The sequence below is a fragment of the Manis javanica genome, chromosome X, assembly GCF_040802235.1.
Source record: "Manis javanica isolate MJ-LG chromosome X, MJ_LKY, whole genome shotgun sequence".
Lineage (NCBI taxonomy): Eukaryota > Metazoa > Chordata > Mammalia > Pholidota > Manidae > Manis > Manis javanica.
Window position 1 is genome coordinate 93,290,669 of NC_133174.1, and position 23,880 is coordinate 93,314,548.

Consider the following 23,880-nt stretch of genomic DNA (forward strand, 5'->3'; position numbering starts at 1 on the left):
TTCTCCATCTTCCCTAAAAGAAGATGAGGTAATCTGCATTATAAAACCTCCTGTTCTTCCCCCTAAGAGAAAGGGCCCTTGTCTGAAACAATCCCTTCTTTTCCTTGGCTAATATCATTCCTCCCACTTCCCTGTCTGTAAAAACCTTCGATTTTGTGCAATTCATCAGAGCATCACTCTACTTGCTAGAGAGGATGCCACCTGACTCATGAATTGCTTAATAAAGCAGATTAGATCTTCAGATTTACTTGTTTTTTTACAATGTAAAGTAATATATATATAAGTATATAAAAATGTAAATTGATAGAGTAAATAAAAGCAGATACATACACAATGCAGATACCTATACATTGCAAGGGAAGAAAAGTAATTTTCCCTCTACCCTCATAGGTTCTTAAGTGAGACCCCTCCACCCCAACAAATTAAAGACAGACTAACAAGAGAAAAACAAACAGGAATGTATATATACCTTCTATATGCATGGCAGAGACCCAAGGAAATGAAGTAACTCCCTGAAATGGCCCAAGCCATCACCTTAAATACCATTTTCAGCTAAAGACAAAAGAAAGATGTTTGGGGAGGCAGTTATGGGAGCAAAAGGTATTTTACTTCCCCTACATAGTCAAAGCCTTGATAATATAACGAATGTTTCCAGTTGTGTCCTGCTGCAAGAAAAGATTCTTATTGAACTTATGCAAATAACTACATTGCTATGAAAATAAGAATACTCAGAGTTTCTAAATTCTGGAGGGAATTTAGTAGAAAAAGTAATTGTTTCATTTTTGTTCACAAAGGTATACTTTACCAAACTGATATAAGTGGTAGAAAGTTTAAGAGGAAAAAAAGGTTTCTTTTAATCTGGAAAACAAAACATTAAAGAACCAGCAGTGTTTCAAACAAAAAGTCAGAAAAGTTATAATCATCTTCCTCAGTTCATTCAGTCCCATGTAATTAATTCTTGTTGATCTTAATCTTTTGTTTCCAGTTTTATGAATCCAGTATCTTTCATTAGAATTCTGAAACTTCTGACCCAGTTCAATGGTGTGATCTGAAGGTTATCAGAAACCTGTACTTGTCAGAGTCCTTTCCATGAATCTCCTTGAAGATGAAGCACTTTTACAAAAGCAACAGAGTAAAACAGTAACCACCTATAAAGACAAAAGGCTTAAAAATGGCCATAGTTAAAGATATGAGACTTCATTTTATAGCCATTAACAGAAATTTGGTTATTTCTGTGACACAAAATATTTTAAGATAATCAGAATTATGACTGATAACATTACACCAAGACATCAGATTTCTAGGATTTCATACAATTTCATGTACATTTCCTACAATTTCTGGAACTCTTCTTTTAATAATATATACAAATGTAACCTAAAGAAAGTTTAACATATCAAATAAGCCTAACTAGTTTAATATATCTTTTTTTTTAATAAGGAGAGAACATATTTTTTGAGATTTCTCAGGGACCATTTAGGAAATCCCAAAGTTAGTTCGAGGTCAAAAAGATTTCATTTGGGGTTCGATTTTAGGAAGTTAGTCAAAAATATTTTAAAAATTGGACATTTGTCCAAAAAGGATCACAGATAATTAAGAAATAATACTTAATTATTTAACCAAAGTGATAAAAGATTTCATAGGCAAATACAGATGGTTACATAGTTGTGAGCAAAACTTTTAATATTGAGAAGACTCATTTTAAGTAACCAAAGACCTAATGATAAAGACAGTATGAAGTGCAGGGAATTATTTTGGTAAGACACAAAATCCTTACTTTCTAGGCAGGTTATTAAAACAGTAAAGAAAAGCTTTTTACAATCTTTTATAAAGAGCAGACCGACAGTCTAAGAAAACTCCTTTTAACAGAGGAGAAGAAAATTAAGTTTTATTATACTACTGATACTAAAGCTTATTTTAAAAACCCTTATAATAAATTCAGTTGTAGTCCACTTAACTGTATAAGATAGGATTGTCTCTCTCATCAAGGGATATGGTAGATGGAATACCTATCTGGATTAATGTTGTGTCACATGTGCAAAGAAAAATAAAAATACATAAAATATATGCTATATAAGATAGAGCTACAAATATTCCTATATGTATGCATAAAGATATGTGAGGTATAATATACAAACATATAAAGTAATATACATATATACTATACAAGAAGTACATTGATAGAATGTATAAAAAGGGGATACACAATATAAGTACATGCATATCAGTTATTAACAATTATTTTCTCTGGGTAGAGGACCTATAGGTAATCTTTATTTTCTTTCATACTTTTGTACATTTGCATATATTTTCTAGTAGAAACATGTAACTTCCACAACCTGAGAAAAAAATGAAAATACAGTATAAGACCATTCCGTTTAAACACATACACATGCACACATATCCTTATCTTGACCTGAGACAGGGAAAAACGATCTAACTATAGGTTGCTTCTTGTGTCACCTCGCACCCCAGGAAGAAGCTGTGTCAATCCAGTGTGTCAGGGTTGAGACATTCCTTTTTTTGTCAGTATCAAGTCTTCTCCCCTCCCAACCCCGTGGGACTTGGCTCCCTTTCTCCTTTGTTAGCTGTGCTCAACTAGCAGTTCTGGCTTTGGCCATCAGATGGCACACTTACTTCTGTTTTCAGAATACTCTTCAAAACAGGTATTGTCTTGGTAAAGAGGTGTTTTAAAAAGTTCATTACGCACAGGTTATGAATCAGTGCATTCACTAGAATCCCACTTCTGTTTAAAAAATACATATTTATAGGAAAGCATAGAAGGATATAACAATTGGATTCTTCAATTCATTTAACTCAGTAAATATTCATAGGGTGCTTACTATGTGCCATGTATTACCAGCCACAAACCGTATTTCCTTGCCTATCTCTATTCCAAACTCTAGACACTTCTGTCTAACTGCCTACTGGACATTTCCACCTGGAAAAAGATAATCATGTGAAAACTCACCCTAAATGCACAAACTAACAAGGAAACAACTCGTAGCAAGTTTAAATCAATTGTTCCCTAAGCCCCAGAAAGTGTGGTGAGTGGGGAAAAAGCAGAATTTGATTGAGATAAATCTGAATTAGAACACAAGATCTTCTCTTATTTGTCTGTATAATCTTACTCATTTGTAAAAATAATTGAGTTTGGATTAGTATAATACCTGAATGGGAGAGAGAGGAGTCTGAATATTTTGCGAGGACTCTGAACCTGATCCCTCTAAATTGCCTAACCACAGAGAATCCAACTCTCATTCATTTGTTCTTAAGAACCAGGGCTCCTTGGCACGGAGAGAGCTCACTCCAGGGTCCTGGACCCTCAATGCTTTCTGCTCTGGAGTTGGCCAGGCAAGTTGCTTTCTGGACAAGAGATGGAGATAGCAGCCTACTGTGTGAGCAGGGAGGCAGTGAGGGGCCCAGAGACCCAGGCTCTGGATGCTGCTGACCCTCCACCATCAGTGCCTCCAAAAGCATCTTAACATCCATGCCCAGCTGAACAGTGCTGGCGCCTGAGTCGTGGGCAGGGCCTGCAGTGCTCACAGGAGATGAAACCCCCTTCCTCCTGAGTTACAGGACCACAAGCCTTTGCAAGCTCCCTTTGCCTGGGGGTTCCTGTGCCTGTAGGCCAGGGCTGATGCAAACATCAGAAGCATGGCCCCAGGCACACACACAGCTAGAGTCACTGACTGCAGAACCACCCAAACAGGTCAGGACGCCTCTGAGTCCCTTGTGGGAGTCTGAGCAAGGTGGATAGGAGAGGGATACATAAGGGTCTTGTCTGAGGTCTGTCTAACCCCATTTGAGGCAGGGGCAGATGATGGGGGCTACTCCACTGGGCTCAGAGAAGGGCCAGCCCCTTCTGCCTCATCCCCAAGTGATCTGCTCAGGCCCAGGTCAGACATCTGCTTGCTCAAAGACTATCCCAACCAATGTTTCTGGTTAGGAATTCTTGGGGCTTCATCTCCTCCCCTACAAAAAGATCCCCAAGAGAAAAGGGAAAAGGAGAGAAAGGCAAAGTGCTCTGACCTGTAATGGGACAGTTGTCATCCTCCAGCTAAGCATGTCCAGGACAGCCCCGCCATCAGCTCGGGAGTCTGGTGCCTGCTGCAGGCAGGAGCAGAGAAATCCAGGTCAGACCACCCTGGAGAGGAATGGGGCCTGGGTGAGCCGTCCACATCCTGCCTGAGCACCGCCCCTCAGAGCACCAGGGAGATGGATTCAGGATGAATCTTATCTTGTGAAACTGGCACAGTGAGCCCTGGACCCTTATCTCACTCCAGCTGGTGTTCAGCCCAGCCAGTATCCATTAGGTGCCATAACCTTGAAGAGTGGTCTGGAGGCATGAAGATCCCCCAAAACGGCATCCTCCAGTGAAAAAATAAAAACAAAATATCAATGGCACAGGGCTGGCTCACTATTCTGTGAGCTGATTACCAAAGAACTTTTCATTCATTTCTGATGCATTTTACTCAAATCAGAAGGAAGCAATGCAAGGCATTATACGTCAGTCATGGTAAATATGTCTTGGCATTTTGTTCTATCATAGCTTTTTATTCTTTGTATGGTCTTGATTTGCTGCAAGAAATCTAAATTTTATGTAGTAAAATTGGTAAGATTATTTCAGTTTCTTAAAAACATGCTTGTACAAGCCTTTCACCCTTTTAAGTATGATAGAATCATCTATATCCTTTTTCTATTTGTTACAGTTTATTCTTACTAAAACCAGGAATATATTGTATATAGCAATGGCTCTCTGACTTGTGTGCTAAATTACAGAAAAGATTTAGTGGGTATTGGGTAAAGCCCAGGTTTCTGCATTTTTTATTAAGAGAAACACTGATACATAAAATATGTAATTTTAATGTTGAATTTGGAGAAAGTCTATATCCCCCAATTGTGGTCCTTTTGGAATTTCAAATCTTTCTAGAAAAGTGAACACACTTAATGAAGCTTACATAGTTAATCAGACAGAAACTCAGGTTTATGACCAGGTCATACTTCTTAAAAATTAACCACTAGTTTTTTTCTACAATTAACAGGAGGAATAAAACAAAACCTTAGGTTTTATAAGGACAGTTTAACAGATAAATCATATCTCATATACATACATATGTATATTAAGTGACTTACAAAGTACTTTTGCATGTTTGTTGTTGTGGGGTAGGATTGAAGGGAAATGTCCTAGCTTAAGTCTTATGATGTTCCTCTTTAATTTATGCAAGTTGAGTAAGTCAGCTGAATTGGTAAGGCAAGCCCTGGCAGAGAACTGACCTTAAGGCAAGTGGTAGGCCATTAAAACCAGTTATCCTTGGAGATTATTTGAGGGGGAGGTTCCAATTCTAAGTCCCCAGCATTTGGTCTGGCTCACAAATTTGAGTCCTAGACCAGGTCCGTGTGAACTCATGTTTGACTCCAGTGGAGAAGGGGAAGCTTTTCAAAAAAAAAAAAGGGAAAGTCTATTTTGCTAAGAATTCTTAAAGACACTGAGGTTTAAGCAGTACTGGGATAGTATCCACCCAGATAAGTGTAATATTAAAGCTGGAGGATGGGCATTCTCCGTATATCTGTAGGGTATGTTCAAGCTTTGGCCCAGCAGGGACTCCAGAATGAACAGTGAAGCTTTGCACCTGGAGGATTCCAGCACTTCAGCTGTGATGGGAACCATGGAAGGAGCAGGACACAAAAGGAGCAGCTGTGCCCAGCAGACATGTCAGTATGGAAGGGAAGAGAATAGGAATGTGGCACTCAACCAGGAATCCCACAGGAATTGTGACCTCTGACGAGACCTCCTTTGGTACTATCCCTTGTACTTGAAGGGAATCTATAGAGGTTGGGGTCCTGGAGTGGAGTAAAAATATCACATGATCTTTACGTTATTTGGTTCCATAGCAGCCCTGTAAAGCAAATATTCCTATTAAATGGGAAAAAAATGACCCTTAAAAAAGTGTAACATGTACCTGACTTGTATTTCACCCCAAGAGAGAAGGAACACAGTATTTATTTTTCTAAGTTCTGACAAGTATTTATTAAGTGCCATATTGTCTTTACAAGCTGACAGTTTTTTGACTGCTTTACATTTTTTTCCATTATATTGTTTTATTTTGCAACACAGGTAAAGTGTGTTCATCTAGAAAAACTGAGTTCTGATAAAGCAAAAATGAAAAAAAAAAACCATCTACCCTTACCACACAGATAACCACTTTATGCCTTTAAAGTACATACTTTTTTTCTTTGCATATTAATATATATTTTTCTTTTGCTAAAATGGGTTACTATATATATGCTTTTTGAAAACTTTTCACTTCACAACATATAATGTACATCTTTTCGTGCAAATGATGAGCCACTACTGAGAGAGACTTGCAGATGGGGGATACCCAATTTTTTTCCCAGTTACAAGTAAACACCTAACATAAAGTCACGCAAAAAGTTAGAATTAATAAGATGGGAACAGGCATATGAGAAAACGCAAAGTTCAGGTGGTAATACTTAAACCAGGCAAAACAGAATTAAAGGCCGAACACATTAAATAGGATAAGGACGGTTCCGTCTTGCCTTCCAATGCATGATCATTAATTTGTTTCGCACTCGTTTCATCTCTTCCATCTCTTCTGCTACCTTTATCATTTCCTCGTTGCTCAAATTTCTACCATGTATATCCCCTCTAAATTGCGGCCGAGAGCGAGCCAGCCTTTCTTTAAAGCTTCCTTCTTCTAGCTTATGTTTTCCCACTCCGCAAGGAGGCTGCTCCATGGGAGGGCGCTCCTCAAAAAGGTTCCTCCTAGAGAGGGGCTCCTGAGGAGGGCGCTCCTCAGACACCAGCATCTCAGGAAGGAGCTCGGGAAGGAGCTCCTCGGGAAAGAACTCGTCCTCCGAGGACTGCTCCTCCTCCGACGGTTCCTCGGAAGACTGCTTTCCCGGAGAGTGCTCCACCGGAGGCTGCACCTCGTCCGCCTTGGGCGCGCTCTGTGGCTCTTCATTTGCTTTGCCGGCTTTCTCCATGTTTAGGATGATCTTTAAGCACAGTTATTCGTGGGAGACAAAAGGCGAGAGTGGAGTCAGAATGCTTGGTGGCTGGGTCCTATCGTCTGCCTGTTCCGGCCTCGGGGCCACGGTGCTCTGCGTCCCTGAGCAGCCCGCCGCGGCCCGGCAGCCCTCCCGCAGTCCCCCGTATTCCCGGCAGGCCTTGCCGCCGCCTCTCCGGCAGGCGCAGGGCCGGGAAGGGCCGGCGAGCTCTCTTCCCCAGCGCCTCCCTCCCACCCGCTCCCGCTCGATGCTCACCCCTGCCTTCACCTGGACGTCTCCAGACGGCTGCCTCCTAGGCCTCCTCTCTGCCAGGTGCTCCTCGGTGACTGGCGGACCTGCACGCAGACGCCACACCGGGTAGGGGGCGGGGAGTGGGAAGGAGGGAAGGATTGACTGACACACACGCCCTCCTTTCTGGGGCCCAGCCACTGCCCCAACGCCAGCCCTCTTCTGGTTCACCTCCCCCCAGGCCCCTTCTCAGGCCTCGGTCTGTGTGCGCCCAATCCTCACCCCCGCACTCCGCAATGCTCGTCGTTTCTTTTCCGGAGGGAAGTGGACGCACACGATTACTTAAAACTCTTCCTAGTGTCTGTGTCTTCCTTCCGGGGTACACTCACTTCCCCACCCCACCCCAAAACCACCATTTTCTGCACCGAAATAGGGGCGCGGGGGGCGAGGCCGGGCATAGGGAAAGGCCTGGACTCTGTCCTCCCGGCCCCTGGGGGTGATGGGCAGCCCCGACACTCACACGGATTTAAGAGGACCGAGGGGGGTTGACTGCTTCTGCTTTTCCCTTCGACCAAAGGGTAGTTGGCAGACGGTTGTCTGAACAGGCAAAAAGCACCAGGACAAGAGGGACTTGGGTAAACGTAGGCTCCTGGTCACGTGAGGGCCGCGCGTCACCGCCGAGCTCAGATCCCCAGTTACCATTTTCACCGGGCGGCGGCCCTGTTGCAGCAACCTGCCAGTATTTCCTGACCTCCAACACACCAGGCTTTGTCACTCACCTCTCCCTGTTTATATCTGCCTTTTCCTCGTTATTAGAGACAGTCAGCATCCAGTCTTGGGGGTTATTGCCTCTTCCTCTCTGCTGCTTCCCCCGATAACATCTCTCCCTCATTCTCCTGTCATCAGCCACCGACACCCATTATGTCCCCTACAGTACAGATTCCCGCACAAATTTGACTGTTTCTCCTAAGTGACTCAGGATCATATGCCACCTCTCCCAGTTTTAATCCACATTTCATAACTCCATCTTGGTTAGGCTCTATCAACATGGTTTTCTTATCACTTCCATGGGAGATAAGCTTTCAGTTTTCCATGACTCAGGATTTTTTTTTTGAGCTCCCAGAACTGTATCACAAATAGAAACTCAGTCTAAATTGATAATTACTCAGTTCTCAAACTCTAGGAAGCAATGTTTGTGAAGTGTGTAAATCTACAAAGACTGAATACTTTGATTTTCATAAACTGAAATATACATTTGTCCATCAAAATACAAAGTCTGAGAAATTATCTGAAATGGGCACAGATTTGGTGGTGAGTAGCATTATCATTATATATATGTGTGTTACATGTATATATATATGTATATACCATGTATACATGTGCTCACGTACTATTCAGTAGTTATTATTCATAATACAAGAAATTCTGCTGCGACTCCAAATCCTTAACCAGCCACCTCTTGGTGTTGCTTATTGAGAAAGTTTGTATTAATTCATGAGGTCAGCAAATATTTGAGTCCTGGAATTGTTGATTGTAAAAAGATAGATTTGGCATAGAGGACATTCATAGTAAACTATGCAATAATTCTGTTGACCACATACTGAGTAGCAGGATTCAAATCATGTTAACATACTCAATTGTCATTACAAGTATGTATTTTTGCATCTAATAGTATTTTATGATCTTCAACCTCATTTCTGCATCTCACCTACTCACTGGATGCTACTTGCTGACACAGATGCCCATTCTTCCGGAGAGCAGACTATACCTCTCCTCTCTGTATTTTGCACTTCCAGGGTCGGTGGCCATCACAACTGCGAGGATCCTGGGATTTTTTTTTCAAACCCTAACAAGTTTCCAAACAAATTCCTAGGAGAAATTTCCCGATTTAAGGGCTTTTTGCTGCTTTTCTCCAACATCTAATTTGTGTTGAGACAGCAGCCAGACCGATAGTACTTAATCTCTGTATCTTTTCATAACTGTTTTACTTTTCAGTTCAGAATGTGTATCTTTTAAACCGTCTTTCACTATACTGCCTTTATTCTTTTCATCAAAGGTTGGCTTCATAATTTATATGGTATTTTTCCAAGAAGAGCCCCATTTCATTCACTTTTTCATTTCTATCCTTTTTTTCCTGACATCCTGTAATGGAGAACACACTATGTTAAAAGACACACAATTGAAATTTCAGACAGGTCTATTCATTCAGAGTGGTTTTTTTTTTCTTTGTTAAGCTGAAATCTGCCTCCCAGTAGTGTACTCACGTTGGTCTTGGTTCTGCCTTCTGGAGTGATAAAAATAAATACAAAATAACAAAAGTGCCTTTTATCCTTGATGACCTGACACTGCCAGAGCTACTGTTCTTGTTTTTTTCCCTTCCTATCTGTTGCACTTACTGGGCAATCTGCTTGACCTTTCTCTGACTCAACTCCCTCATCTGCAAAATTAGAGACATAATAAATAGTACCTACCTCATAGAATTCATAAGAGGAATAAATGAGTCAGTACATGTAAAAGACCTGGAACTGTGCCTAGCACATAGAAAGCATTTTATAAGCATTAACCTATAATAATAATAATAATAATAGTGTGACATAGTACTAATAATACTACTAATTATCACTCCTTTATTATTAATATTAATTGAGCACATATGCCAGGCATTGCACTGAGCACTTTCAATATGCTATCTCATTTAATCCTTAAACAATTTTGTTCTCACCAAGACTTTTTAGGTTTAATCTTCCCAGTTATTTCAGCTCTTTCTGACGTTAAATTTTTTCAGAGTCACACGCCATTCTACATACTCCTGAATTTGTAAATGTCTCTAAAAATACTGAATATTCTGACTAGTGTAGAATGGAGTGACCTTATCACATCCTTCATTCTGAATAGCCATTATGCATCTATAAATACATCCTCAGACCATAGTAGATTTTGTGGATCCTGTATCACACAGTTTGTGGGTAAAATTGCAACATTTCCAGAATCTCTTGCCTGGCCTTTATGTATTTGCATATCAACAGGTGTTTCCAAGGAGGGGGGAGAGAAGTAGTCTATCTCCATGTCAATAAGTAATTACCAGGGGGAGCGAGGTCATATCTGGACCCGAGAGGTTGGGTGAGGTTCCGTTTTGTATCCTGGTAGTGAGAGACACGAGCTAGCAGAAGTGGACGACTGCTTGCAATCAATAAATGGGTTTCTCCCACTCTCTTTCTCTCTGACTGATTTTGGTTCAAACGTATTTTGCCCCAGGCTGGGAGAATATTTTCCTCCCGGAATTACAGAATTGAATTCGCTTTAAGTTGCAGTCAACTGACACCCCCAAATCTGTTTCATACGTCCCTATTAATGTACTTCTGTAAATAATTTTCATTTTAACCCATGTACAGTGAAAGGAAAGGAGCGACACATAGCAGCAATTCACCGGAGAGTTCCGCTTTATTAGGGAAAGGTGCTGGGTTATATAGGAAGGGGCATGAATTGATTGAGGTGTCACTTCTACGGGGCTGGTGGCTGTTGGCTAGGTGCTGGGATTGGGAGGGGAGTGAGAGGTGATTGGGCTTCAGGTGGCGCCGGCGGGAACCGAGGCCCCCCCCCCCCCCCGCCGAAGAGAAGCCGGAAGTTTGTCATCTTACTGGTGGGGGCCCTTCATTCCCCCCTTTCTCCTCTATGGGGTTGTGGACGTTGCTTTCTCTCTGGCTGCTTCCTGCTGAACAGGGGCGGAGAAAGGAGTGAGGGCTTGAGGATTGGGAGGAAAGGGTTGATAGGACTCCCCACAGTAAGGATGAGTAGATGTGGACTTCTTTAGGTTTGGAAATCAATGAAGGTTCCCTGTAACCATAGGTTGGCCAAGAGGATATGGGTGTCAGGAGCCAGGCGTCTGCGGCTATTGTTTCCAGGAACAGTTTCCAGTGGAGAGAGGGGTCCATCTCAGCGTGTGGTGAGGAGGTCACGTGAGGGTGAGGGATCTTCTGTGGCCAGAAGCTGGTAGTTCCTGAGTAAAAGCTGGTTGAAAGCTTGATTAGAGATTTTTCCGACTTGGGATTTGATGAACTTTATTATACAGGGTAAGAAGAGACAGGCGAGAAGAATAATTATTATGGGGCCTGCAATGGGCTAGAGCTAGGTGAGGGGGTTTGTTAGTATTGAAGAGAATGGGTTGGAATTGGAAGCAGAGTGGAGGCTGGAGGCAAGGTCGGTGAGTTTGGTAATGTCAGTTTCTACAATGCTGGATTCGTTGATGTAATAGCAGCACTATTCCCAGAGGAAGATGCAGGTGCCGCCCTTCTCGGCTGTAAGCAGATCTAGGGCCCGCCGGTTTTGAAGGGTGACTTTAGCTAGCGAAGTGACCTGTCTTTGGAGAGAGGCTAGGGAATCGGCAGTGGATGTCAGGGCTCCCTCAAGTTTGGCGTTGAGATCTCTAACTGCCCATAGAGAGTGACCCAAGGCTTCTCCCGAAAACCCTGCCCCAATGGCTGAGGTGATCAAAGAGCTACTGACCATGATGGGAAGGATAGCAGCTCTTTTTGTGCGTGAGGGCAAGGGAGGTTGGAGCTCAAGATATTCTGCCATGCTGTAAAGTGTTAACTGTGGGATTAGGGTGATGAGAATGCAGGGTGTATCGGAGTTGAGAGGCAGTGAGTTGAAAAGACTGCCATTACACTAAAAGAAGTGTCCCGGTTGCGTAAAAGTCTTAGAGCCGGAGGTAGGGGTGTAGATAGAGAGGCAGTGAAGTGTGCTGGAGGGGGATGGAGTTGGGCCTACACAGTGGTGGATGGTGAGATTATCTGCGTATTCTGGTTCCCATAGAGGTATGCCTGCCAGAGGGCAGAGGGGTTGTCTTTCTGCATGGAAGGAGTAGTTGGAAATATTAAGGGGCACGGCGGCCAGCAGTGGGCGCTGTAGTGATGCACACAAGAAAGAATTGGCGGTGTTAAGGGTGTGGTTGAGAAAGATGGTGGTGTCCTGAATGAGCTGTAACAAAGAGTAGGAGAAATGGGAAGAGGGGTGGGGATAAAAAGATGAAGAGGCACCGTCAAGAGTTCGGATAATGACTTTTTCGGAATGTCTGATATCTGATGCAACTTGAGAGATCTGGGAATGAGAGGGAACATACTTTCGAGAGATATGAAGGGTACCATGGGGGGTCGAGGAACCCCCGTAGTAAACTGAGGCTGTGACTCCAGCAGCCCATCGAGAGTCCCAGGGATCTGGGATTGATAAGGAGAATGAGCCGTTGGGATATTTCATGAAACGGTTGGAGGAGTAATACTGTGGGTACTGGAAGTTACCCATGTAGTGAATGGTGCAAGACCAGTAGGGACATCGCCTGTAGGTGTCTGGCTATCACCTGCAATAGGCTTGTTTTTGGTCATAGAGGAAGCAGAGGTAGGGAGAATAAGGGTAGCTGCTAGTGAACACTTCAGTGGAGGGAGGAAAGTGGAGGTATAAAGGCTCAGAGCAGCTTTTCAGAGGGCAGTCTGGTGTGGCAATGAGGGCAGTAACTTTTGTTTGATGCTGTGTGTAAGTCTGTCTGACTTTGAATCGCCATACAAAGGAGGCTGGGGTGGCGGGGAAGACAATAAGAATGAGGAAAAAAGCAAGAGAGCAGTAAAGGAGGAAAAAGTCATGATTTGGGTATGGATGGCAAAGGGGGTGAACGGGATTTTGGGGGAAGAGGACAGTAAGGTGAGGAGTCTGGAGGGAGGGAGAGTCTATAAACTTTTGTAGGTTAAGAGATCTTTTAGGTGATGTGGGGACAGAATGGTAAGGGGCGCCCTGAATGTCAGTTTATGAGCTTCCTTCTGCAAGAGCTGTCTAGCTACTAATTCTCGTAGGCAGGGGGCCCATCCCCGAACTGTGGGGTCTAATTGCTTGGAGAGATAAGCTACTGGGGCAAAGGATGGGCCATAATATTGGCCTAGGACTCCTAGAGCTTGACTGGACCTCTCATGAATGTATAATGAGAAGGGCTTTGACAAATCAGGAAGATGGAGAGCTGGGGCTTCCACAAGGGCTTGACGGAGCTTAATGAAGGAGTGTCGGGGTGAGGAGGATAATGGTTTTTTAGGGGGCGGCTCTTGCTGAGGTCGTATAGGGGTCTTGCCAACAGGGAGCAGGGAGAAGTTAGGGATCTACGCTCTAAAATATCTAGCCAGGCCTAGAAAGGAAAGGATTTCTGTCTTGGTTTTGGGAATGGACAGGTCAGAGAGGAGCCATTTTCTGTCTAAGGTAATGGACTTTCTTTGTTGAGATAGAAGGAATCTGAGGTAAGTGACAGGAGGGGAAGAGATTTGAGCTTTGACGGGGGATACTCGGTAACTTCTGGAAGCTAGAAGGTTAAGTAGGGAGGCAGTGTCAAGTTGAGACTGTTCCCACGAGAGACTGCAGAGTAGAAGATTGTCTATGTATTATAATAAGGTGGACTTGGAGTGATCATGATGAAACTGTTTGTGGTCCTGAGCTAGGACCTGTCTAAAAATATGGGGACTATCTCGGAAGCTTTGTGGCAAAACTGTCCAAGTGAGTTGTTCAGAATGTCTTGTGTATGGGTCCGTCCAGGTGAAGATGAAAAAATCTTGGGAGCAGGGGTCTAGAGGGATAGAAAAATGGGTCCTTGAGATCTAGGACTGAGAAGTGGGATGCTGAGGCTGTATGGATTTGGAACTAAGGGATGGATAGGGACAATGGCTATGTTGATGAGGCGAAGGTCTTGGACAAGGCAGAAAGATCCGTTGGTTTTTTTAACAGCTAATATGGGGTTATTAAATGGGGAGTGAGTGGGTCTGAGGTAATTTTTGTTTAAGAGATCTTGAGGGGCGGAGCCAAGATGGCGGCGTGAGTAGAGCAGTGGAAATCTCCTCCCAAAAACACATAGAGCTATGAAAATATAACAAAGAAAAATCTTCCTAAAATAGAGACCACAGGACACAGGACAACATCCAGACCACATCCACACCTGCAAGAACCCAGCACCTTGTGAAGGGGGTAAGATACAAGCCCCAGCCTGGCGGGACCTGAGCGCCCCTCCCCCCGGCTCCCGGCGGGTGGAGAGAAACCGGAGCGGTTTTTTTTTTTTTTTTTTTTTGGCGAGCGCTTTTTGGAAGCCTTAGAGGGACGGGCCCCCGTTGCTGGGGAGGCAGGGTGGCGGGACCGGTGAGGAGGTGCCTGGGAACGGCGCCGGAGGACAAAGAATATCCCGCGTTTCTCCCTGCGAGACCTGGGGGCGGGTGCCTGAGACCGGTGCCTGAGGACGGAGGAGGTGGCGCGTTTTTCCCCCTTTTTTTTTTTTTCTCTTTTTGGCGAGCACTTTTTGGAAGCCTTGAAGGGACGGGGACCCCAGTGCTAGGGAGGCACGGTGGCGGGACTGGTGAGCGGGTGGCTGGGACCGGCGCCTGAGGACAAAGAATATCCCCCGTTTTTCCCTGCGGGACCGGTGGGCGGGTGCCTGAGACCGGCACTTGAGGACAGAGGAAATCGCGCGTTTTTCCCCTTTTTTTTTTCTCTTTTCTGCGAGTGCTTTTTGGAAGCCTAAAAGGGACAGGGACCCCGGTGCTAGGGAGGCAGGGCGGCGGGACTGGTGAGCGGGTGCCTGGGACCGGCACCTGAGGACAAAGAATATCCCGCATTTTTCCCTGTGGGACCGGTGGGTGGGTGCCTGAGACCAGCACCTGAGGACGGAAGAAATCGCGCGTTTTTCCCCTTTTTTTTCTCTCTTTTTGCCGAGTGCTTTTTGGAAGCCTTGAAGGGACAGGGACCCCGGTGCTAGGGAGGCAGGGCGGCGGGACTGGTGAGCGGGTGCGTGGGACCAGTGCCTGAGGACAAAGAATATTGAGCGTTCCTTCCCTGCGGGACCGGTGGGTGGGTGCTTTTTGGAAGCCTTGAAAGGACAGGGACCCTGGTGCTAGGGAGACAGGGCAGCAGGACCAGTGAGCGGGTGCCTGGGACCGGCACCTGAGGACAAAAAAAAAAAAAAAAAATCGCTTGTTTTTTCCTTTTTTTTCCTTTTTTTTTTCTCTTTCTTTCTGTTCCCTCTCTCATTGTTGCTGCTGTTGTTTTGGTTTGGAGAGTGCTTTTTGGAAATCTTAAAGGGGCAGGACAGGTCACTTAGACCAGAAGCAGGGAATCTGGGGATCTCTGGGCACTCTAACCCCCTGGGCAGCAGGGAGCACAGAGGCCCCTTACGGAGATAAATAGTCTCCTGGCTGCTCCCCCTCCAACGGGGCTCCACCATTTTGGAGGAACAGCCCCAGCCAGGCCAAGCCCACAGCAACAGCGGAGATAAACCCCAAAGCAACTGGGCAGGAAGCAGAAGCCCTGTCTGCGCACAGCTGCCCAGCACAAGCCACTAGAGGTCGCTATTCTCCCAAGAAAAGGCTACAAACCAACAAGAAGGGAAGCTCTTCCAGCGGTCACTTGTACCAGCTCTGCAAACTATCTCTATCACCATGAAAAGGCAAAACTACAGGCAGACAAAGATCACAGAGACAACACCTGAGAAGGAGACAGACCTAACTAGTCCTCCTGAAAAAGAATTCAAAATAAAAATCATGAACATGCTGACAGAGATGCAGAAAAAAATGCAAGAGCAATGGGATGAGATGCAGAGAAAAATGCAAGAGCAGTGGGATGAAGTCCGGAAGGAGATCACAGATGTCAGGAAAGAGATCACAGAAGTGAAACAATCCCTGGAAGGATTTATAAGCAGAATGGATAAGATGCAAGAGGCCATTGAAGGAATAGAAGCCAGAGAACAGGAACGTATAGAAGCTGACATAGAGAGAGATAAAAGGATCTCCAGGAATGAAACAACACTAAGAGAAATATGTGACCAATACAAAAGGAAAAACATTCGTATTATAGGGATACCAGAAGAGGAAGAAAGAGGAAAAGGGATAGAAAGTGTCTTTGAAGAAATAATTGCTGAAAACTTCCCCAAACTGGGGGAGGAAATAATCGAACAGACAATGGAATTATACAGAACCCCCAACAGAAAGGATCCAAGGAGGACAACACCAAGACACATAATAATTAAAATGGCAAGGATCAAGGACAAGGAAAGAGTTTTAAAGGCAGCTAGAGAGAAAAAGGTCACCTATAAAGGAAAACCAATCAGGCTAACATCAGACTTCTCAACAGAAACCCTACAGGCCAGAAGAGAATGGCATGATATACTTAATGCAATGAAACAGAAGGGCCTTGAACCAAGGATACTGTATCCAGCACGACTATCATTTAAATATGATGGTGGGATCAAACAATTCCCAGACAAGCAAAAGCTGAGGGAATTTGCTTCCCACAAACCACCTCTACAGGGCATCCTACAGGGACTGCTCTAGATGGGAGCACCCCTAAAAAGAGCACAGAACAAAACACACAACATATGAAGAATGGAGGAGGAGGAATAAGAAGGGAGAGAAGAAAAGACTCTCCAGACAGTGTATATTACAGCTCAAAAAGCGAGCTAAGTTAGGCAGTAAGATACTAAAGAAGCTAACCTTGAACCTTTGGTAACCACGAATCTAAAGCCTGCAATGGCAATAAGTACATATCTTTCAATAGTCACCCTAAATGTAAATGGACTTAATGCACCAATCAAAAGACATAGAGTAATAGAATGGATAAAAAAGCAAGACCCATCTATATGCTGCTTACAAGAAACTCACCTTAAACCCAAAGATAAGCATAGACTAAAAGTCAAGGGATGGAAAAACATATTTCAGGCAAACAACAGTGAGAAGAAAGCAGGGGTTGCAGTACTAATATCAGACAAAATAGACTTCAAAACAAAGAAAGTAACAAGAGATAAAGAAGGCCACTACATAATGATAAAGGGCTTAGTCCAACAAGAGGATATAACCATTCTAAATATATATGCACCCAATACAGGAGCACCAGCATATGTGAAGCAAATACTAACAGAACTAAAGAGGGAAATAGACTGCAATGCATTCATTGTAGGAGACTTCAACACACCACTCACCCCAAAGGATAGATCCACCGGGCAGAAAATAAGTAAGGACACACAGGCACTGAACAACACACTAGAACAGATGGACCTAATAGACATCTATAGAACTTTACATCCAAAAGCAACAGGATATACATTCTTCTCAAGTGCACATGGAACATTCTCCAGAATAGACCACATACTAGCTCACAAAAAGAGCCTCAGTAAATTCCACAATATTGAAATTCTACCAACCAATTTTTCAGACCACAAAGGTATGAAAGTAGAAATAAATTCTACAAAGAAAACAAAAAGGCTCACAAACACATGGAAGCTTAACAACATGCTACTAAATAATCAATGGATCAATGAACAAATCAAAATAGAGATCAAGGAATATATAGAAACAAATGACAACAACAACACTAAGCCCCAACTTCTGTGGGATGCAGCGAAAGCAGTCTTAAGAGGAAAGTATATAGCAATCCAGGCACACTTGAAGAAGGAATAACAATCCCAAATGAATAGTCTAACATCACAATTATTAAAACTGGAAAAAGAAGAACAAATGAGGCCTAAAGTCAGCAGAAGGAGGGACATAATAAAGATCAGAGAAGAAATAAACAAAATTGAGAAGAATAAAACAATAGCAAAAATCAACGAAACCAAGAGCTGGTTCTTTGAGAAAATAAACAAAATAGATAAGCCTCTAGCCCAACTTATTAAGAGAAAAAGAGAGTCAACACAAATCAACATAATCAGAAATGAGAATGGAAAAATCACGACAGACTCCACAGAAATACAAAGAATTATTAAAGACTACTATGAAAACCTATATGCCAACAAGCTGGAAAACCTAGAAGAAATGGACAACTTCCTAGAAAAATACAACCTCCCAAGACTGACCAAGGAAGAAACACAAAAGTTAAACAAACCAATTACAAGCAAAGAAATTGAAACAGTAATCAAAAAACTACCCAAGAACAAAACCCCGGGGCCGGACGGATTTACCTCGGAATTTTATCAGACACACAGAGAAGACATAATACCCATTCTCCTTAAAGTGTTCCACAAAATAGAAGAAGAGGGAATACTCCCAAACTCATTCTATGAGGCCAACATCACCCTAATACCAAAACCAGAAAAAGACCCCACCAAAAAAGAAAATTACAGACCAATATCCCTGATGAATGTAGATGCAAAAATACTCAATAAAATATTAGCAAACAGAATTCAACAGTATATCAAAAGGATCATACACCATGACCAAGTGGGGTTCATCCCAGGGATGCAAGGATGGTACAACATTCGAAAATCCATCAACATCATCCACCACATCAACAAAAAGAAAGACAAAAACCACATGATCATCTCCATAGATGCTGAAAAAGCATTTGACAAAATTCAACATCCATTCATGATAAAAACTCTCAGCAAAATGGGAATAGAGGGCAAGTACCTCAACATAATAAAGGCCATATATGATAAACCCACAGCCAGCATTATACTGAACAGCGAGAAGCTGAAAGCATTTCCACTGAGATCGGGAACCAGACAGGGATGCCCACTCTCCCCACTGTTATTTAACATAGTACTGGAGGTCCTAGCCACGGCAATCAGACAAAACAAAGAAATACAAGGAATCCAGATTGGTAAAGAAGAAGTTAAACTGTCACTATTTGCAGATGATATGATACTGTACATAAAAAACCCTAAAGACTCCACTCCAAAACTACTAGAACTGATATCGGAATACAGCAAAGTTGCAGGATACAAAATCAACACACAGAAATCTGTAGCTTTCCTATACACTAACAACGAATCAATAGAAAGAGAAATCAGGAAAACAATTCCATTCACCATTGCATCAAAAAGAATAAAATACCTAGGAATAAACCTAACCAAGGAAGTGAAAGACTTATACTCTGAAAACTACAAGTCACTCTTAAGAGAAATTAAAGGGGACACTAATAAATGGAAACTCATCCCATGCTCATGGCTAGGAAGAATTAATATCGTCAAAATGGCCATCCTGCCGAAAGCAATATACAAATTTGATGCAATCCCTCTCAAATTACCAGCCACATTCTTCAATGAATTGGAACAAATAATTCAAAAATTCATATGGAAACACCAAAGACCCCGAATAGCCAAAGAAATCCTGAAAAAGAAGAATAAAGTAGGGGGGATCTCACTCCCCAACTTCAAGCTCTACTACAAAGCCATAGTAATCAAGACAATTTGGTACTGGCACAAGAACAGAGCCACAGACCAGTGGAACAGATTAGAGACCCCAGAAATTAACCCAAACATATATGGTCAATTAATATTTGATAAAGGAGCCATGGACATACAATGGCAAAATGACAGTCTCTTCAACAGATGGTGCTGGCAAAACTGGACAGCTACATGTAGGAGAATGAAACTGGACCATTGTCTAACCCCATATACAAAGGTAAACTCAAAATGGATCAAAGACCTGAATGTAAGTCACGAAACCATTAAACTCTTGGAAAAAAACATAGGCAAAAACCTCTTAGACATAAACATGAGTGATCTCTTCTTGAACATATCTCCCCGGGCAAGGAAAACAACAGCAAAAATGAGCAAGTGGGACTACATTAAGCTGAAAAGCTTCTGTACAGCGAAGGACACCATCAATAGAACAAAAAGGAACCCTACAGTATGGGAGAATATATTTGAAAATGACAGATCTGATAAAGGCTTGATGTCCAGAATATATAAAGAGCTCACACGCCTCAACAAACAAAAAACAAATAACCCAATTAAAAAATGGGCAGAGGAACTGAACAGACAGTTCTCTAAAAAAGAAATACAGATGGCCAACAGACACATGAAAAGATGCTCCACATCGCTAATTATCAGAGAAATGCAAATTAAAACTACAATGAGGTATCACCTCACACCAGTAAGGATAGCTGCCATCCAAAAGACAAACAACAACAAATGTTGGCGAGGCTGTGGAGAAAGGGGAACCCTCCTACACTGCTGGTGGGAATGTAAATTAGTTCAACCATTGTGGAAAGCAGTATGGAGGTGCATCAAAATGCTCAAAACAGACCTACCATTTGACCCAGGAATTCCACTCCTAGGAATTTACCCTAAGAACGCAGCAATCAAGTTTGAGAAAGACAGATGCACTCCTATGTTTATCGCAGCACTATTTACAATAGCCAAGAATTGGAAGCAACTTAAATGTCCATCTGTAGATGAATGGATAAAGAAGATGTGGTACATATACACAATGGAATACTACTCAGCCATAAGAAGTGGAAAAATCCAACCATTTGCAGCAACATGGATGGAGCTGGAGAGTATTATGCTCAGTGAAATAAGCCAAGCGGAGAAAGAGAAATACCAAATGATTTCACTCATCTGAGGAGTATAGGAACAAAGGAAAAAGTGAAGGAACAAAACAGCAGCAGAATTACAGAACCCAAAAATGGACTAACAGGTACCAAAGGGAAAGGAACTGGGGAGGATGGGTGGGCAGGGAGGGATAAGGGGGGGGAAGAAGAAGGGGGGTATTAAGATTAGCATGCATGGGAGGGAGGGAGAAAGGGGAGGGTGGGCTGCACAACACAGAGAGGACAAGTAGTGACTCTACCACATTTTGCTAAGCTGATGGACAGTAACCGTAATGTGGTTGTTAGGGGGGACCTGATATAGGGGAGAGCATAGTAAACATAGTATTCTTCAGGTAAGTGTAGATTAAAAATTTAAAAAAAAAAAGAAAGAAAGAAAGAAAAGGGGGATTACTCCTTAACAGGATAAAACTATTGGTAAATCAAAGATCAACGCATGCTTTAAATATCCTTAATGTTGATCACTTAAAGGGTGTCAGATGATCAGCTATGGAGGTACTCTTTTCTGATAATATTCCTTTCTCTTAATTAAAAAAAAAAAAAAAAAAAGCAGTTACTGTGTGCTGACCTCCAATGAGTTCTGCACAGTGGTATAGAGGGCATGTCAAAGTGTGGGCAAAGGGTCTGTTTGTTTCTACGCAGAAGATCAAGGCCTAGCTTGGATACCCAGAAAATGAACTAAGATACGATATGAGGAGGAGCTTCCGGCATCAGCACTCTCTGGAGGACTCGTGCCAGGGGATGATCATCAAAAAGCCTCCACAGGGATCCGGACGATGCTGCGGTTGTGGCTGCATCCAGCCCACCGTCTCCTGGACTTGCCATAAGAAGGAGAAGGGAGATGTCTAGGCTGGCATGTGCATACAGTGAGACAACGAATTTGACCGGATCTGTACTGTTGGAACTCAACCAGGAGTTGGGAGGGGTGCAAGTTGTAGCACCCCAAAATCTCATGACTATAGACTATCTATGGTTAAAAGAACATATGGGATGTGAACAGATCCCAGAAATGGGCTGCTTTAATTTGTCTGATGGTTCAAGTACAGTTGGAAAATATCCATCATATCATAGATAAATTTTCACAAATGCCTAGGGTGCCTAAATGGTTTTCTTGGCTTCACTGGAGATGGATGGTAATTATAGATTTGCTTTGTTTATGTCACCGTATTCCTATTATGTTAATATGTGTGTGCAAATTAGTTAGTAGTTTAAAACCTATACATACTTAAGGTACTATACAAGAAGATATGTCAAAGAAATAATCAATCCTCCCAAGTTTCCTTCATATGCTACATCTATAGCTTTTCTTCTTCCTTCCTAATTACAACCCTTAAATAGAATTCGTGCCTCAGATCGAATTTACCGAGTATCATAATTCCTCCAGGTGGTAAAGATACCTCGAGACAAGTGCTGGGCATAGAAGCCACAGGGCATAAATCTGCAAAGAAGTAAAAAGCTAACCTTTGCAAACAATATGGCTTCTCTCTCACTTACCAACTTTACATTTCCCTGTATGGCCCCGGAAGATGACTGGTTAGCCAGAGACGGGTAAGATTCCTCAAGGGAGGAACAACCTAAGACAGGCACAGTCGCAGGGGGGCCATCAGGTGAGAATTTGGGGATCAACAGAGGTGAGGCTCAGAACCTCACCCCCCTTGCTTTGAGAGAAATCTTCTGCATCCGTGGATGTCTTGCTGCCCTTGTCTAGCCTGGATTAATACTTAGTCCATAGGCACACACCTGATCATCTGATCATCTACATTTGCCTTCTTACAGCACTAAACTATGTTTTCTACCTTTATCTTGCATCTACCTACCACTTCAGCATTTTATTAAAAATAAAAATAATAATAATAATAGGAGAAATGTGGGATCAACATATAAATCAAGTACAAAAATCAAATGAATATTCATATTTGACCTGATGGTTTATAGGTCATATTGCATGATCAAAACCGAAAGTTTCTGTGATGAATGCCCTTGTACTGTTCACCATGTAAGAATTTATTCACTCTGTAAGAATTCGTTCACCATGTAAGAACTTGTTCGTTATGCTTCAGAAGATTGGAGACTGACGAGAATTAGGCTTGAGATGGATTAATGATTGTACATTGAGCATTGACCCCCCTATACTGAATTTTATTGTTGTTAACAACCATTTGATCAATAAATATGAGAGATGCCCTCTCAAAAAAAAAAAAAAAAAAAAAAAAAAAGAGATCTTGAATGATGGGTTGGAGGCCTATGAGGGCTGAAGTGGTTAGGGGGTATTGGGCCTGACAGATATACTGAGAGGGGTCACATAATTTGATAGAGGCAGGGGGACATAGGGCCACGGAGGGGCTTGTAATGTCCCAAACTTTGGGATTTACAGGGTGTATGAGGGCAGAACCGGAGCTTTCATTAGGCAGAGGGGGGTCGTCGGCTATGAGGGCCATCAGAAAGGGAGTACTGGGGGCTGTGGGAGTGGATATAGTTATGGAAACGTGGAGGAGGGAAAGGATGTCTCATCCTAGTAAAGGGATGGGACACTGGGGCATAACCAGGAAGGAGTGGGAGAAAGGTATGGGATTCTCTAGGATTGTGCATAAAAAAGGGGGGGGGGTTTGAATGGGAAAATCTGTTTACCTCCTACCCCGACTATAGGAGTAATGGCTGGCATGGTAGCGCCCCGGTATTCTCACAAGACTGAGAAGGTGGCTCCTGTATCTAGGAGGAAGGAGATGGGGCGACCGTCTACTGTTAAAGTAACCCTGGGCTCCTGTTTGGTGATGGAAATGGTCGGGCGAGAAGCCCCCGGGCCCCATCAATCTTCTTCTGCCAGCCCCACTACGGCGGGCTTAGGATGGGGGTTGTTCGTCCAGCCTCCCCTTTGGGTGGTTGGGCAATCAGACCCCCAGTGGCCCTTTTTGTGGCATCTGGGGCATGGGGTGGTAGGAGATCTGGGGGAGGGGCACGCCCTTGACCAATGTCCCTCTTTTACGCACTTGAAACAAGCTCCTGGGGGGGCTTGTTTGTAGAGGGGCGCCCAGGTTGTGGTTTTATCAGCTGGGCCAACATCTGGAAATTGGCCTGATCAGCCTTTTGTTTACGGTGTTCTTTCTCCTCCTCCCGGTTATGGAAGACTTTAGAGGCCACTGTTAGGATCTCAGTCTGTGGGGTAGTGGGGCCCTGTTCTAACTTTTTGAGTTTAGCTTTAATGTCGGGGTAGCTTTGAGCTAGGAAGTATGTCATAAGGACATGTCTTCCTTCAGGTGTTTCTGGGTCTAGGCTGGTATACTG

At 43.1% G+C, this 23,880-nt stretch overlaps 2 protein-coding genes across 6 annotated transcripts in view; both read right to left on the reverse strand.

Moving 5' to 3' along the window:
* Positions 1–2,252: 2,252 nt before the first annotated feature.
* Positions 2,253–23,880, reverse strand: part of LOC108407670 (transcription elongation factor A protein-like 2) — a 63,773-nt gene continuing 42,145 nt past the window's right edge. The window contains exons 5-9 of one of the 4 annotated variants that reach the window (XR_012127397.1): positions 8,040–9,402; positions 7,783–7,857; positions 7,300–7,367; positions 4,033–4,110; positions 2,253–2,339 (exon numbers count right to left, since the gene is read on the reverse strand). The gene's annotated coding sequence lies outside the window, so the exon portion shown is untranslated. Of the gene's footprint in view, positions 2,340–4,032; positions 4,148–7,287; positions 7,368–7,780; positions 7,858–8,039; positions 9,403–23,880 lie in introns of all 4 variants that reach the window. The other 3 variants (XR_012127396.1, XR_012127394.1, XR_012127395.1) reach the window with 3 other exon arrangements.
* On the reverse strand, positions 6,003–8,175 carry TCEAL1 (transcription elongation factor A like 1). Of its 2 annotated transcripts, none has more exons than XM_017671878.3 (4): positions 8,040–8,175; positions 7,781–7,857; positions 7,300–7,367; positions 6,003–7,020 (listed from the first exon to the last, which is right to left on the reverse strand). In XM_017671878.3, the coding sequence occupies exons 1-4, from the start codon at positions 8,150–8,152 to the stop codon at positions 6,532–6,534; spliced, it is 747 nt and encodes a 248-aa protein (XP_017527367.2). In that variant the 5' UTR covers positions 8,153–8,175; the 3' UTR covers positions 6,003–6,531. The 2 variants fall into 2 exon arrangements, with proteins under 2 accessions (XP_017527367.2, XP_017527366.2); XM_017671877.3 differs by having other exon boundaries at positions 7,288–7,367.

Excerpts from the sequence above, each read along its gene's own strand:
- TCEAL1 (XM_017671877.3), bottom strand. The coding sequence starts at position 8,152 with ATGAGGGAGAGATGTTATCGGGGGAAGCAGCAGAGAGGAAGAGGCAAT. Across the intron at positions 7,858-8,039 it reads GCAGATATAAACAGGGAGAG|ACAACCGTCTGCCAACTACC; the intron begins GTGAGTGACAAA and ends TTGCCTGTTCAG. Across the intron at positions 7,021-7,287 it reads ACGTCCAGGTGAAGGCAGGG|ATCATCCTAAACATGGAGAA; the intron begins GTGAGCATCGAG and ends CTGTGCTTAAAG.